At 50.8% G+C, this 14,526-nt stretch overlaps 2 protein-coding genes across 7 annotated transcripts; one reads left to right on the top strand and one right to left on the bottom strand.

The window, feature by feature from the left end:
- The first annotated feature begins 1,163 nt into the window (after window positions 1–1,163).
- LOC120039302 (protein artemis-like) lies at window positions 1,164–4,502 on the top strand. The gene is made up of 3 exons (XM_038984756.1): window positions 1,164–1,200; window positions 1,528–1,622; window positions 1,715–4,502. The coding sequence occupies exons 2-3, from the start codon at window positions 1,538–1,540 to the stop codon at window positions 2,410–2,412; spliced, it is 783 nt and encodes a 260-aa protein (XP_038840684.1). The 5' UTR covers window positions 1,164–1,200; window positions 1,528–1,537; the 3' UTR covers window positions 2,413–4,502.
- A 656-nt stretch (window positions 4,503–5,158) lies between these two features.
- On the bottom strand, window positions 5,159–11,960 carry hspa14 (heat shock protein 14). 6 transcript variants are annotated; one of them, XM_038984750.1, is made up of 7 exons: window positions 11,640–11,959; window positions 11,221–11,323; window positions 7,748–7,960; window positions 7,507–7,668; window positions 7,116–7,214; window positions 6,786–6,853; window positions 5,159–5,320 (listed from the first exon to the last, which is right to left on the bottom strand). In XM_038984750.1, the coding sequence occupies exons 1-7, from the start codon at window positions 11,885–11,887 to the stop codon at window positions 5,242–5,244; spliced, it is 972 nt and encodes a 323-aa protein (XP_038840678.1). In that variant the 5' UTR covers window positions 11,888–11,959; the 3' UTR covers window positions 5,159–5,241. The 6 variants fall into 6 exon arrangements, with proteins under 6 accessions (XP_038840678.1, XP_038840679.1, XP_038840683.1 ...); XM_038984751.1 differs by having other exon boundaries at window positions 7,116–7,208; XM_038984752.1 differs by having other exon boundaries at window positions 5,212–5,320; window positions 7,100–7,214.
- Window positions 11,961–14,526: the final 2,566 nt, after the last annotated feature.

Raw genomic sequence — 14,526 nt, 5'->3', positions numbered from 1 at the left:
GTGGCTAGTGGTACATTTTTACATAATTCCCATTATTAAAGTGGCTGGAGTTGAGTCAGTATGTTGGCAGCGGCCACTAAATGTTAGTGGTGGCTGTTTAACAGTCTGATGGCCTTGAGATAGAAGCTGTTTTTCAGTCTCTCGGTCCCTGCTTTGATGCACCTGTACTGACCTCGCCTTCTGGATGATAGCGGGGTGAACAGGCAGTGGCTCGGGTGGTTGTTGTCCTTGATGATCTTTATGGCCTTCCTGTGACATCGGGTGGTGTAGGTGTCCTGGAGGGCAGGTAGTTTGCCCCCGGTGATGCGTCGTGCAGACCTCACTACCCTCTGGAGAGCCTTACGGTTGTGGGCGGAGCAGTTGCCGTACCAGGCGGTGATACAGTCCGACAGGATGCTCTCGATTGTGCATCTGTAAAGGCTTGTCAGGGTTTTTGGTGACAAGCTGAATTTCTTCAGCCTCCTGAGGTTGAATAGGAGCTGTTGCACCTTCTTCTCCACACTGTCTGTGTGGGTGGACCATTTCAGTTTGTCCGTGATGTGTACGCCGAAGAACTTAAAACTTTCCACCCTCTCCACTACTGTCCCGTCGATGTTGCTGGGGGGTGCTCCCTCTGCTGTTTCCTGAAGTCCACGATCATCTCCTTTGTTTTGTTGACGTTGAGTGTGAGGTTATTTTCCTGACACCACACTCCGAGGGCCCTCACCTCCTCCCTGTAGGCCGTCTCGTCGTTGTTGGTAATCAAGCCTACCACTGTAGTGTCGTCTGCAAACGTGATGATTGAGTTGAGGCGTGCATGGCCACGCAGTCGTGGGTGAACAGGGAGTACAGGAGAGGGCTCAGAACGCACCCTTGTGGGGCCCCAGTGTTGAGGATCAGCGGGGTGGAGATGTTGTTACCTACCCTCACCACCTGGGGGCGGCCCGTCAGGAAGTCCAGGACCCAGTTGCACAGGGCGGGGTTGAGACCCAGTCACCTCCCTGCTCTAGGAAGAGTCTTGGTGGTTCCAAACTTCTTCCATTGAAGAATGATGGAGACCAATGTGTTCTTGGACCTTCAATGCCGCAGAATTCTCTTGGGGTTCCCTTCCCCAGATCTGTGCCTCGACACAATCCTGTCTCGGAGCTCTACGGACGATTCCTTCGACCTCATGGCTTGGTTTTTGCTCCACCTGTCAAGTGTGGAACCTTATATAGACAGGTGTGTGCCTTTCCAAATCATGTCCTATCAATTGAATTCACCACAGGTGTAGTCCAATTAAATTGTAGAAACATCAAGGGTGATCAATGGAAACAAGATGCACCTGAGCTCTATTTTGAGTCTCATATCAAAGGGTCTGAATACTAATCAGGTCCCTGATGTGAATCAGCTTCCTGTGTAGATGCATTAAATCATTGTTTTCCTCCATTGTAGAATAAGGCTGTAACGTAACAAACTGTGGAACGAGGGACGGGGTCTGAATACTTTCCCAAGGCACTGCATTTGTTACCGTATCGTGTGTGTGAATGTGTAACTGTATGTCTCCAGGTTGAAGTCTATGTGTAGAGACGTGTCCTCTTCATCTGTGATCTACAGACCCCTGGGAACACTGAAACGCACCAGACCAGAGCAGCACACCCACGGTGAGACTCTCTCTCCTGACCACAGCCAGCTATCCAACCATACCTTCTACATTATTTCACTGTTTGGTGATTGGCTCTGTTGTTTATATCAGATGTGGACCGTGCTGATTGGCTGTTTGAGGGGGCGGACCTGGCCCCTGTCAGGAAGAGGGTGATGATGCAGGAGGCCACACCCACAACGCTCCCTAATCCTCCACCCCTAACACACACACCTCTCATCACAGGAGACTACATGGACTGTACTGAATCTAATGATGATGATGATGAGGAGGAGAGAGACCTGGAGGAAGATGAGAGAGGTGGGGAGGAGAGAGACGAGGGGTCTGTATCTAATTCTGGCACCCCTCTTCGCTGGGAGGAGTTTTTCACCACGGAGATACTGACGGACAGCCAGACCAGCCAACCAAACTCCTGCTCTCACACAAGCCCCTCCCACTCCACACTCACAGGCTCCCAGACCCCAGAGCTGTTTGTTGATGACTCCGCCAAACTCCCCTCGCCGTCACTTCCTCTCTCGGCTGGGCGAGGTCCGAGTCAGGCTGACAGCATGCTCATCCAATCAGAAGACCGGTGTCAGGGAGATGCATTGACCAATCTGGATGCTGGGGGGGAGGAGAGTGGCAGCCACACTCACCAATCAGAGCCAACGGAGTCTCAGGTGTCATCGGACTTTGACATCCCATCTACGCCGGATTCACACACACCTGGACCAGACGACCTCAGTGATCTGTACAGGAGACTGGCCGCTGGAGAGGAATTGGTCATCGGGACAGGAAGTCAGTCCCTCTGACCATGTCTAACTCTTTGTATATAGGACAGAGGTCATCAGGACAGGAAGTCAGTCCCTCTGACCATGTCTAACTCTTTGTATATAGACAGAGGGAAGAGGTCATCAGGACAGGAAGTCAGTCCCTCTGACCATGTCTAACTCTTTGTATATAGACAGAGGGAAGAGGTCATCAGGACAGGAAGTCAGTCCCTCTGACCATGTCTAACTCTTTGTATATAGACAGAGGTCATCAGGACAGGAAGTCAGTCCCTCTGACCATGTCTAACTCTTTGTATATAGACAGAGGGAAGAGGTCATCAGGACAGGAAGTCAGTCCCTCTGACCATGTCTAACTCTTTGTATATAGGACAGAGGTCATCAGGACAGGAAGTCAGTCCCTCTGACCATGTCTAACTCTTTGTATATAGGACAGAGGGGAGAGGTCATCAGGACAGGAAGTCAGTCCCTCTGACCATGTCTAACTCTTTGTATATAGACAGAGGTCATCAGGACAGGAAGTCAGTCCCTCTGACCATGTCTAACTCTTTGTATATAGGACAGAGGTCATCAGGACAGGAAGTCAGTCCCTCTGACCATGTCTAACTCTTTGTATATAGGACAGAGGGAAGAGGTCATCAGGACAGGAAGTCAGTCCCTCTGACCATGTCTAACTCTTTGTATATAGGACAGAGGGAAGAGGTCATCAGGACAGGAAGTCAGTCCCTCTGACCATGTCTAACTCTTTGTATATAGGACAGAGGGAAGAGGTCATCAGGACAGGAAGTCAGTCCCTCTGACCATGTCTAACTCTTTGTATATAGGACAGAGGGGAGAGGTCATCAGGACAGGAAGTCAGTCCCTCTGACCATGTCTAACTCTTTGTATATAGACAGAGGTCATCAGGACAGGAAGTCAGTCCCTCTGACCATGTCTAACTCTTTGTATATAGGACAGAGGTCATCAGGACAGGAAGTCAGTCCCTCTGACCATGTCTAACTCTTTGTATATAGGACAGAGGGAAGAGGTCATCAGGACAGGAAGTCAGTCCCTCTGACCATGTCTAACTCTTTGTATATAGGACAGAGGGAAGAGGTCATCAGGACAGGAAGTCAGTCCCTCTGACCATGTCTAACTCTTTGTATATAGGACAGAGGGAAGAGGTCATCAGGACAGGAAGTCAGTCCCTCTGACCATGTCTAACTCTTTGTATATAGGACAGAGGGAAGAGGTCATCAGGACAGGAAGTCAGTCCCTCTGACCATGTCTAACTCTTTGTATATAGGACAGAGGGAAGAGGTCATCAGGACAGGAAGTCAGTCCCTCTGACCATGTCTAACTCTTTGTATATAGACAGAGGTCATCAGGACAGGAAGTCAGTCCCTCTGACCATGTCTAACTCTTTGTATATAGACAGAGGTCATCAGGACAGGAAGTCAGTCCCTCTGACCATGTCTAACTCTTTGTATATAGGACAGAGGTCATCAGGACAGGAAGTCAGTCCCTCTGACCATGTCTAACTCTTTGTATATAGGACAGAGGGAAGAGGTCATCAGGACAGGAAGTCAGTCCCTCTGACCATGTCTAACTCTTTGTATATAGGACAGAGGTCATCAGGACAGGAAGTCAGTCCCTCTGACCATGTCTAACTCTTTGTATATAGACAGAGGGAAGAGGTCATCAGGACAGGAAGTCAGTCCCTCTGACCATGTCTAACTCTTTGTATATAGGACAGAGAGAAGAGGTCATCAGGACAGGAAGTCAGTCCCTCTGACCATGTCTAACTCTTTGTATATAGGACAGAGAGAAGAGGTCATCAGGACAGGAAGTCAGTCCCTCTGACCATGTCTAACTCTTTGTATATAGGACAGAGGGGAGAGGTCATCAGGACAGGAAGTCAGTCCCTCTGACCATGTCTAACTCTTTGTCTATAGGACAGAGGGGAGAGGTCATCAGGACAGGAAGTCAGTCCCTCTGACCATGTCTAACTCTTTGTATATAGGACAGAGAGAAGAGGTCATCAGGACAGGAAGTCAGTCCCTCTGACCATGTCTAACTCTTTGTATATAGGACAGAGGGAAGAGGTCATCAGGACAGGAAGTCAGTCCCTCTGACCATGTCTAACTCTTTGTATATAGGACAGAGGGAAGTGGAAGCGAGACATTCCACCCACTAGTTTCTTCTGATTCACATAGTCAATGAGCTGAGCAGACCAAACCCAGCTGCCTATTGGAGAGCAGTCACCTGAAGCAGACCGGAACTTTGTGGCCATGATATACAGTAGCTTAGTCATTTCCGAACCGGAGCACCCAATGCTCAGATCATTCCATCCAGGTGACTACTTTAAATTGGTGGTAGCCCTCAATGTCCAGGTTATATGTAAGAGGAGTCCATCTCTGTTATAGTTTCGATGGATGATTGTCAAGAACCCACAATGTCTTTCTCACCTGAAAACAGTTGAATTGATGAATGCATATATACGATTTCCTGTGTGGCGCCGTAGCATAATCTACACAGACCTTACCCATGCTCTACTTTGTTAGAGACACCATAGCTATGCCCTACATACACACGTACCCTGCCAGCCTGGCCTATCAGGGCCAAGAGAAACCACAGCTACTCCCCTCGACCACCCTGTGAAATGTTCAGTAGGAAACACAGTAACATCTTCCACCCAGAACTGGAGTCTGCTCCTGAGACCACAGAAAGACTACCGCAGTACTGAACTGTAGAGAATAAAGTCTGAACTGTAGAGAATAAAGGAACTAAGTTCAACCATAATGTCTTTATTTAAACTTTAAAATGAACTTCAACAACAAGTATAGTGACATTAACTTGGAGCTCGAGGTGAAATCAGGAGGCTGCTGATATGCTGATGGCTTCAGTCTTCCCACTGTTCTGCTCCACACAGCTCACATGTAGAGACCCGTCCCTGAAACACACACAGGTTACATGGAGAGACCCGTCCCTGAAACACACACAGGTCACATGGAGAGACCCGTCCCTGAAACACACAGGTCACATGGAGAGACCCGTCCCTGAAACACACACAGCTCACATGGAGAGACCCGTCCCTGAAACACACACAGCTCACATGGAGAGACCCGTCCCTGAAACACACACAGCTCACATGGAGAGACCCGTCCCTGAAACACACACAGGTCACACGGAGAGACCCGTCCCTGAAACACACACACAGGTCACACGGAGAGACCCGTCCCTGAAACACACACAGCTCACACGGAGAGACCCGTCCCTGAAACACACACAGCTCACACGGAGAGACCCGTCCCTGAAACACACACAGCTCACACGGAGAGACCCGTCCCTGAAACACACACAGCTCACACGGAGAGACCCGTCCCTGAAACACACACAGCTCACACGGAGAGACCCGTCCCTGAAACACACACAGGTCACATGGAGAGACCCGTCCCTGAAACACACACAGGTTACATGGAGAGACCCGTCCCTGAAACACACACAGCTCACATGGAGAGACCCGTCCCTGAAACACACACAGCTCACATGGAGAGACCCGTCCCTGAAACACACACAGCTCACATGGAGAGACCCGTCCCTGAAACACACACAGGTTACACACCGTTCCAAATACAAGGTCCAGTCCACAGCTGAAACAGACACCGGTCCAAATACAAGGTCCAGTCCACAGCTGAAACAGACACCGGTCCAAATACAAGGTCCAGTCCACAGCTGAAACAGACACCGGTCCAAATACAAGGTCCAGTCCACAGCTGAAACAGACACCGGTCCAAATACAAGGTCCAGTCCACAGCTGAAACAGACACCGGTCCAAATACAAGGTCCAGTCCACAGCTGAAACACACACCGGTCCAAATACAAGGTCCAGTCCACAGCTGAAACAGACACCGGTCCAAATACAAGGTCCAGTCCACAGCTGAAACAGACACCGGTCCAAATACAAGGTCCAGTCCACAGCTGAAACAGACACCGGTCCAAATACAAGGTCCAGTCCACAGCTGTAACAGACACCGGCCCAAATACAAGGTCCAGTCCACAGCTGTAACAGACACCGGTCCAAATACAAGGTCCAGTCCACAGCTGTAACAGACACCGGCCCAAATACAAGGTCCAGTCCACAGCTGAAACAGACACCGGTCCAAATACAAGGTCCAGTCCACAGCTGAAACAGACACCGGCCCAAATACAAGGTCCAGTCCACAGCTGAAACAGACACCGGTCCAAATACAAGGTCCAGTCCACAGCTGAAACAGACACCGGTCCAAATACAAGGTCCAGTCCACAGCTGAAACAGACACCGGTCCAAATACAAGGTCCAGTCCACAGCTGAAACAGACACAGGTCCAAATACAAGGTCCAGTCCACAGCTGTAACAGAGTGCTGCTGGGTATTACCTCTTCATGGTTACCACGGCATCAATGTCATGGTTGTCCTCTTTGGTCTCCAGGTCTCTCAGAACAATCTGCAGACAAGAGAGACCTGTTAGTTCTCTGGTGGAGGGCTGGTGTGTGTGTGTGTGTGTGTGTGTGTGTGTGTGTGTGTGTGTGTGTGTGTGTGATGATGTATACATTTAACGTAGAACTAACTGACTGAATTCTACCCTGTTTTTCTGTATTGATAAATAATGTTAGTTCATAAGAGGTTATGTAGCATGTACATGGGAAGAGAGGAAGGTATGTGCCTAAAGAAAACAAAGTGGATCATTAACCTATGTTTGAACCGACCCGGCTGTAACTCTGGGGAGATAGGACAGGGAGAGCCCCTCTGGGTTTCCCGTATCTGGGGGGGACTGGAACTGTCAGCTGAGTGGTAATAAACTGAGACTCCAGGAGAAGAAGAGAGAATCCAAATATTAGTGTGTATGTATGTGCGTAGGTTAAGAGAATATTATAAAAGGAACGTTTTTGTATATGCACAGCAGACCTCTCGTAAATAAACTTTGCTGACTATTGTAGACTGGCCTCTGTCTGTTTCATTTCAACAAGAACTGACTATTGTAGACTGGCCTCTGTCTGTTTCATTTCAACAAGAACCTTACAAATTCTTAGTAACAGACCGGGTAGTTTAATTGATGTTCAGTTTATGAACATTGAGAACAAAATTCTCTTAACGTACCTTGGCCAGTCTCTCTGGCTGCTCTGTGGTTTTCTGGTAAAGCTCCAGACAGAGGGATGCCAGGCGGCCAGGACCAGACAGGATGTGATGTCGCCGAGCAGGAAGGGGCGTGCCCGAGGGGAGGAGCACAGAGAACACCTCAGCCCCTGTTTCATCCACCTCCTGTCAATCACACAGATTAGCCAATCAGAAGCTGCTCTATTAGTCACTGATCTGTGTGTGTGTGTGTGTGTGTGTGTACCTTGAGCAGAATGTCTGAGACACAGGCTTCCACGATAACAGACTCTGGGGAGGAGCCAATCTCCCGGCCGACTAGAAGGCCCGCCTCCATCGCTGCGCCGACCGCAATGACTTCATCAGGAGGGGCGGAGCTGAGCAGCTCCACGTCAGCGAACAGATCTTTGATCATCTGCTGCAGCCGAGGGATCCTCGCAGAGCCCCCGCAGAGAACCACCTGGAACACACACAGTGTTAAACCCCCGCAGAGAACCACAGTGTTAAACCCCCGCAGAGAACCACAGTGTTAAACCCCCGCAGAGAACCACCTGGAACACACACACAGTGTTAAACCCCCACAGAGAACCACCTGGAACACACACAGTGTTAAACCCCCGCAGAGAACCACCTGGAACACACACAGTGTTAAACCCCCGCAGAGAACCACCTGGAACACACACAGTGTTAAACCCCCACAGAGAACCACCTGGAACACACAGTGTTAAACCCCCGCAGAGAACCACCTGGAACACACAGTGTTAAACCCCCGCAGAGAACCACCTGGAACACACAGTGTTAAACCCCCGCAGAGAACCACCTGGAACACACACAGTGTTAAACCCCCGCAGAGAACCACCTGGAACACACAGTGTTAAACCCCCACAGAGAACCACCTGGAACACACAGTGTTAAACCCCCTCAGAGAACCACAGTGTTAAACCCCCACAGAGAACCACAGTGTTAAACCCCCACAGAGAACCACAGTGTTAAACCCCCACAGAGAACCACAGTGTTAAACCCCCACAGAGAACCACATGGAACTAGGAGGGTGGGCATATGAGAATATGTTCATCCCTACTGCGTCTGATCTGGCTGACTCACTAAACACATGTTTCATCTGTAAAGACGTCTCAGTGTTGGAGCGTGTCCCTGACTATCTGTAAAGACGTCTCAGTGTTGGAGCGTGTCCCAGTCTATCTGTAAAGACGTCTCAGTGTTGGAGCGTGCCCCTGGCTATCTATCTGTAAAGACGTCTCAGTGTTGGAGCGTGCCCCTGGCTATCTATCTGTAAAGACGTCTCAGTGTTGGAGCGTGTCCCTGGCTATCTATCTGTAAAGACGTCTCAGTGTTGGAGCGTGTCCCAGTCTATCTATCTGTAAAGACGTCTCAGTGTTGGAGCGTGCCCCTGGCTATCTATCTGTAAAGACGTCTCAGTGTTGGAGCGTGTCCCTGGCTATCTATCTGTAAAGACGTCTCAGTGTTGGAGCGTGTCCCTGGCTATCTATCTGTAAAGACGTCTCAGTGTTGGAGCGTGCCCCTGGCTATCTATCTGTAAAGACGTCTCAGTGTTGGAGCGTGTCCCTGGCTATCTATCTGTAAAGACGTCTCAGTGTTGGAGCGTGTCCCTGGCTATCTATCTGTAAAGACGTCTCAGTGTTGGAGCGTGTCCCAGTCTATCTATCTGTAAAGACGTCTGTGTTGGAGCGTGCCCCTGGCTATCTATCTGTAAAGACGTCTCAGTGTTGGAGCGTGTCCCTGGCTATCTATCTGTAAAGACGTCTCAGTGTTGGAGCGTGTCCCTGGCTATCTATCTGTAAAGACGTCTCAGTGTTGGAGCGTGTCCCTGGCTATCTATCTGTAAAGACGTCTCAGTGTTGGAGCGTGTCCCTGGCTATCTATCTGTAAAGACGTCTCAGTGTTGGAGCGTGCCCCTGGCTATCTATCTGTAAAGACGTCTCAGTGTTGGAGCGTGTCCCTGGCTATCTATCTGTAAAGACGTCTCAGTGTTGGAGCGTGTCCCTGGCTATCTATCTGTAAAGACGTCTCAGTGTTGGAGCGTGTCCCTGGCTATCTATCTGTAAAGACGTCTCAGTGTTGGAGCGTGTCCCTGGCTATCTATCTGTAAAGACGTCTCAGTGTTGGAGCGTGTCCCTGGCTATCTATCTGTAAAGACGTCTCAGTGTTGGAGCGTGTCCCAGTCTATCTATCTGTAAAGACGTCTCAGTGTTGGAGCGTGTCCCTGGCTATCTATCTGTAAAGACGTCTCAGTGTTGGAGCGTGTCCCTGGCTATCTATCTGTAAAGATGTCTCAGTGTTGGACAGCTTTTTTCCATCTACATAACATTGCAAAAATCAGAAACTTTGTCCAAAAATTAATCCATGCTTTTGTCACTTCTAGGTTAGACTACTGCAATGCTCTACTTTCCGGTTACCTGGATAAATCACTGAATAAACTTCAGTTAGTGCTAAACACGGCTGCTAGAAGCTTGACTAGAACCAAACAATGTGATCATATTACTCCAGTGCTAGCCTCCCTACACTGGCTTCCTGTTAAGGCTAGGGCTGATTTCTAGGTTTTACTGCTAACCTACAAAGCATTAAATGATCTTCCTCCTACCTATCTTTCCAATTTGATCCTGCTGTACATACCTACACGTACGCTACGGTCACAAGAAGCAGGCCTCCTTACTGTCCCTAGAATTTCTAAGCAAACAGCTAGAGGCTCCATTTTTATGGAATGGTCTGCCTTCTCTTTCCCTCTTTCTTTCTCTCTCTCTTGGGGGACCTGAGCCCTAGGACCATGCCTCAGGACTACCTGGCATGATGACTCCTTGCTGTCCTCAGTCCACCTGGCCGTGCTGCTGCTCCAGTTTCAACTGTTCTGCCTGCGGCTATGGAACCCTGACCTGTTCACCGGACGTGCTACCTGTCCCAGACCTGCTGTTCAACTCTCTAGAGACAGCAGGAGCGGTAGAGATACTCTTAATGATTGGCTATGAAAAGCCAACTGACATTTACTCCTGAGTTGCTGACCTGTTGCACCCTCGACAACCACTGTGATTATTATTATTTGACCATGCTGGTCATTTATGAACATTTGAACATCTTGGCCATGTTCTGTTATAATCTCCACCCGGCACAGCCAGAAGAGGACTGGCCCACCCCTCATAGCCTGGTTCCTCTCTAGGTTTCTTCCTAGGTTATGAACTTTCTAGGGAGTTTTTCCTAGCCACTGTGCTTCTACACCTGCATTGCTTGCTGTTTGGGGTTTTAGGCTGGGTTTCTGTACAGCACTGTGAGATATCAGCTGATGTAAGAAGGGCTAAATACAGTTGATTTGATTTCTGGGTTCCTGGAAGGTAACCCTGGCGACGCTGTTCTGCACAAGCTGCAGCCTGCGGATGCTTTTTGAGGGGAGCCCAAGGAGAGCACTGCAGTAATCTAGTCGGAAGGTGACCAGGGAGTTGACCAGCAGGTTGAGAGAGAACAGGGCTGAGTCGAGTGATGTTTCTCAGGTCAAATAATGATTTTCTTGGCAGACATTTTATGTTGTCGGAGAAAAGCCCAACTGGCTGTCAAGTCAAACTAGCTATCAAGTTAAACAAGTTGACACTTCATCCCCCCAAAAATAAATACATATTTATATAAATAGTATGTCCAGTATTTACAGAGCACTGTGCCATGGCAACTTCCAAACCCATGTTAGGTCAGGGTTACCTTGTTGATGTCGCTAGTAGAGAGCCCAGTCGTCTCCAGCAGGCTTCTGATTGGTTGGACACTCTTGTTGAACAGGGAAGAACACAGCAGCTCAAAACGGGCCCTGAGAAGAAAAAAAAACACAGCGTGACTTTCCTGTGGCATTGTATGAAGAGGGGGATTGTGAGGGGCGCAGCAGTCTAAGGCCCTGCATCGCAGTACTAGAGGCGTCACTACAGACCCGGGTTCCATTCAGGGCTGTATCACAACCGGCCGTGATCAGAAGTCCCATACGGCAGCGCATAATTGGCCCAGAGTCGTTCGGGTCAGGCAGTCATTGTAAATAAGAATTTGTTCTTAACCGACTTGCCTAGTTAAATAAATAAAAAATACACATTGTGGTGGCTAAGAGAGCAGGGGTTTGTGGGTAGTGTAGTCACCTGGAGATGTTGCAGTCGAAGTCCCTGCCGTCGTGTAGCGAGTCAACGAAGCAATTAGCAGAACCCAGCGTGGAGAGAGAATGTTTGGCCATGTCCGCTCCGTTCATCAGCTTCATCATGGCCCGAGCGTTACTACTGACATCCTGTTTAAACGACCTGCAGACACATTTAAAACCAATCAGATGTAGGGGAATACCTTCGCCCATGTCACCCCGCTGACTTCCAGTTGAAGCATCAGACAGACACATTTAAAACCAATCAGATGTAGGGGAATACCTTCGCCCATGTCACCCCGCTGGCTTCCAGTTGAAGCATCAGACAGACACATTTAAAACCAATCAGATGTCGGGGAATACCTTCGCCCATGTCACCCCGCTGGCTTCCAGTTGAAGCATCAGACAGACACATTTAAAACCAATCAGATGTAGGGGAATACCTTCGCCCATGTCACCCCGCTGGCTTCCAGTTGAAGCATCAGACAGACACATTTAAAACCAATCAGATGTAGGGGAATACCTTCGCCCATGTCACCCCGCTGGCTTCCAGTTGAAGCATCAGACAGACACATTTAAAACCAATCAGATGTAGGGGAATACCTTCGCCCATGTCACCCCGCTGGCTTCCAGTTGAAGCATCAGACAGACACATTTAAAACCAATCAGATGTAGGGGAATACCTTCGCCCATGTCACCCGCTGGCTTCCAGTTGAAGCATCAGACAGACACATTTAAAACCAGGGGATCAGATGTAGGGGAATACCTTCGCCCATGTCACCCGCTGGCTTCCAGTTGAAGCATCAGACAGACACATTTAAAACCAATCAGATGTCGGGGAATACCTTCGCCCATGTCACCCGCTGGCTTCCAGTTGAAGCATCAGACAGACACATTTAAAACCAATCAGATGTCGGGGAATACCTTCGCCCATGTCACCCGCTGGCTTCCAGTTGAAGCATCAGACAGACACATTTAAAACCAATCAGATGTAGGGGAATACCTTCGCCCATGTCACCCCGCTGGCTTCCAGTTGAAGCATCAGACAGACACATTTAAAACCAATCAGATGTAGGGGAATACCTTCGCCCATGTCACCCCGCTGGCTTCCAGTTGAAGCATCAGACAGACACATTTAAAACCAATCAGATGTAGGGGAATACCTTCGCCCATGTCACCCGCTGGCTTCCAGTTGAAGCATCAGACAGACACATTTAAAACCAATCAGATGTAGGGGAATACCTTCGCCCATGTCACCCGCTGGCTTCCAGTTGAAGCATCAGACAGACACATTTAAAACCAATCAGATGTCGGGGAATACCTTCGCCCATGTCACCCGCTGGCTTCCAGTTGAAGCATCAGACAGACACATTTAAAACCAATCAGATGTCGGGGAATACCTTCGCCCATGTCACCCGCTGGCTTCCAGTTGAAGCATCAGACAGACACATTTAAAACCAATCAGATGTCGGGGAATACCTTCGCCCATGTCACCCCGCTGGCTTCCAGTTGAAGCATCAGACAGACACATTTAAAACCAGGAGCAGATGTCGGGGAATACCTTCGCCCATGTCACCCCGCTGGCTTCCAGTTGAAGCATCAGACAGACACATTAAAACCAATCAGATGTCGGGGAATACCTTCGCCCATGTCACCCGCTGGCTTCCAGTTGAAGCATCAGACAGACACATTTAAAACCAATCAGATGTCGGGAATACCTTCGCCCATGTCACCCCTGGCTTCCAGTTGAAGAATCAGACAGACCACTTTAAAACCAATCAGATGTCGGGGAATACCTTCGCCCATGCACCCCGCTGGCTTCCAGTTGAAGCATCAACAGACACATTTAAAACCAATCAGATGTGGGGAATACCTTCGCCCATGTCACCCCGCTGGCTTCCAGTTGAAGCATCAGACAGACACATTTAAAACCATCAGATGTCGGGGAATACCTTCGCCCATGTCACCCCGCTGGCTTCCAGTTGAAGCATCAGACAGACACATTTAAAACCAATCAGATGTCGGGGAATACCTTCGCCCATGTCACCCGCTGGCTTCCAGTTGAAGCATAAGACAGACACATTTAAAACCAATCAGATTCGGGAATACCTTCGCCCATGTCACCCGCTGGCTTCCAGTTGAAGCATCAGCACGACACATTTAAAACCAATCAGATGTCGGGGAATACCTTCGCCCATGTCACCCGCTGGCTTCCAGTTGAAGCTCGCATCCACTACAAGACCGTGGTGCTAACAGGCCGGGGGGGGGTGGGGGGGGCTAACAGGCCGGGGGGGGGGGGGGTGGGGGGGGGGGGGGGGGGGGCTAACAGGCCGGGGGGGGGGGGGGGGGGGGGCTAACAGGCCGGGGGGGGGGGGGGGGGGGGCTAACAGGCCGGGTGAGGGGGGGGGGGGGGGGCTAACAGGCCGGGGGGGGGGGGGGGGGGGGGGGGGCTAACAGGCGAGGGGGGGGGGGGGGGGGGTGGGGCTACAGGGGGGGGGGGCAACGGGGGGGGGGGGGGGGGGGGGGCTAACACGGCCGGGGGGGGGGGGGCTAACAGGCCGGGTGGAGGGGGGGGGGGGGGGCTAACAGGCCGGAGGGGGGGCTAAACAGGCCGGGGGGGGGGTGGTAGGGGGGGGGGGGGGGGGGGGGGGGGGGGCTACAGGCCGGGTGGAGGGGGCTAACAGGCCGGGGGGGGGGGGGGGGGGGCTAACAGGCCAGGTGGAGGGGGGGGGGGGGGGGGCTAACAGGCCGGGTGGAGGGGGGCTAACAGGCCGGGGGGGGGGGGGGGGCGGGGAGGGGGGGGGGGGGGGGGGGGGAGGGAGCTAACAGGCCGGGTGGAGGGGGGGAGGGAGCTAACAGGCCGGGTGGAGGGGGGGGACTAAACGAGAGTGGAC

The sequence above is a fragment of the Salvelinus namaycush genome, unplaced genomic scaffold (genome assembly GCF_016432855.1).
Source record: "Salvelinus namaycush isolate Seneca unplaced genomic scaffold, SaNama_1.0 Scaffold263, whole genome shotgun sequence".
NCBI lineage: Eukaryota > Metazoa > Chordata > Actinopteri > Salmoniformes > Salmonidae > Salvelinus > Salvelinus namaycush.
The sequence above is the reverse complement of the archived record's forward strand: the minus strand, read 5'-3'. Positions and strand labels throughout refer to the sequence as shown.

Bases quoted from the DNA above. Each gene is read 5' to 3' on its own strand.
- LOC120039302 (XM_038984756.1), top strand. From the start codon at position 1,538: ATGTGTAGAGACGTGTCCTCTTCATCTGTGATCTACAGACCCCTGGGA. The intron at 1,623-1,714 runs GTGAGACTCTCT...TGTTTATATCAG, and splicing joins ACCAGAGCAGCACACCCACG to ATGTGGACCGTGCTGATTGG.
- hspa14 (XM_038984750.1), bottom strand. From the start codon at position 11,887: ATGTGTCTGTCTGATGCTTCAACTGGAAGTCAGCGGGGTGACATGGGC. The intron at 7,961-11,220 runs GTAACCCTGACC...TGTGTGTTCCAG, and splicing joins CTACTAGCGACATCAACAAG to GTGGTTCTCTGCGGGGGCTC. The intron at 6,854-7,115 runs GTCGGTTCAAAC...TCTTGTCTGCAG, and splicing joins CTCCCCAGAGTTACAGCCGG to ATTGTTCTGAGAGACCTGGA.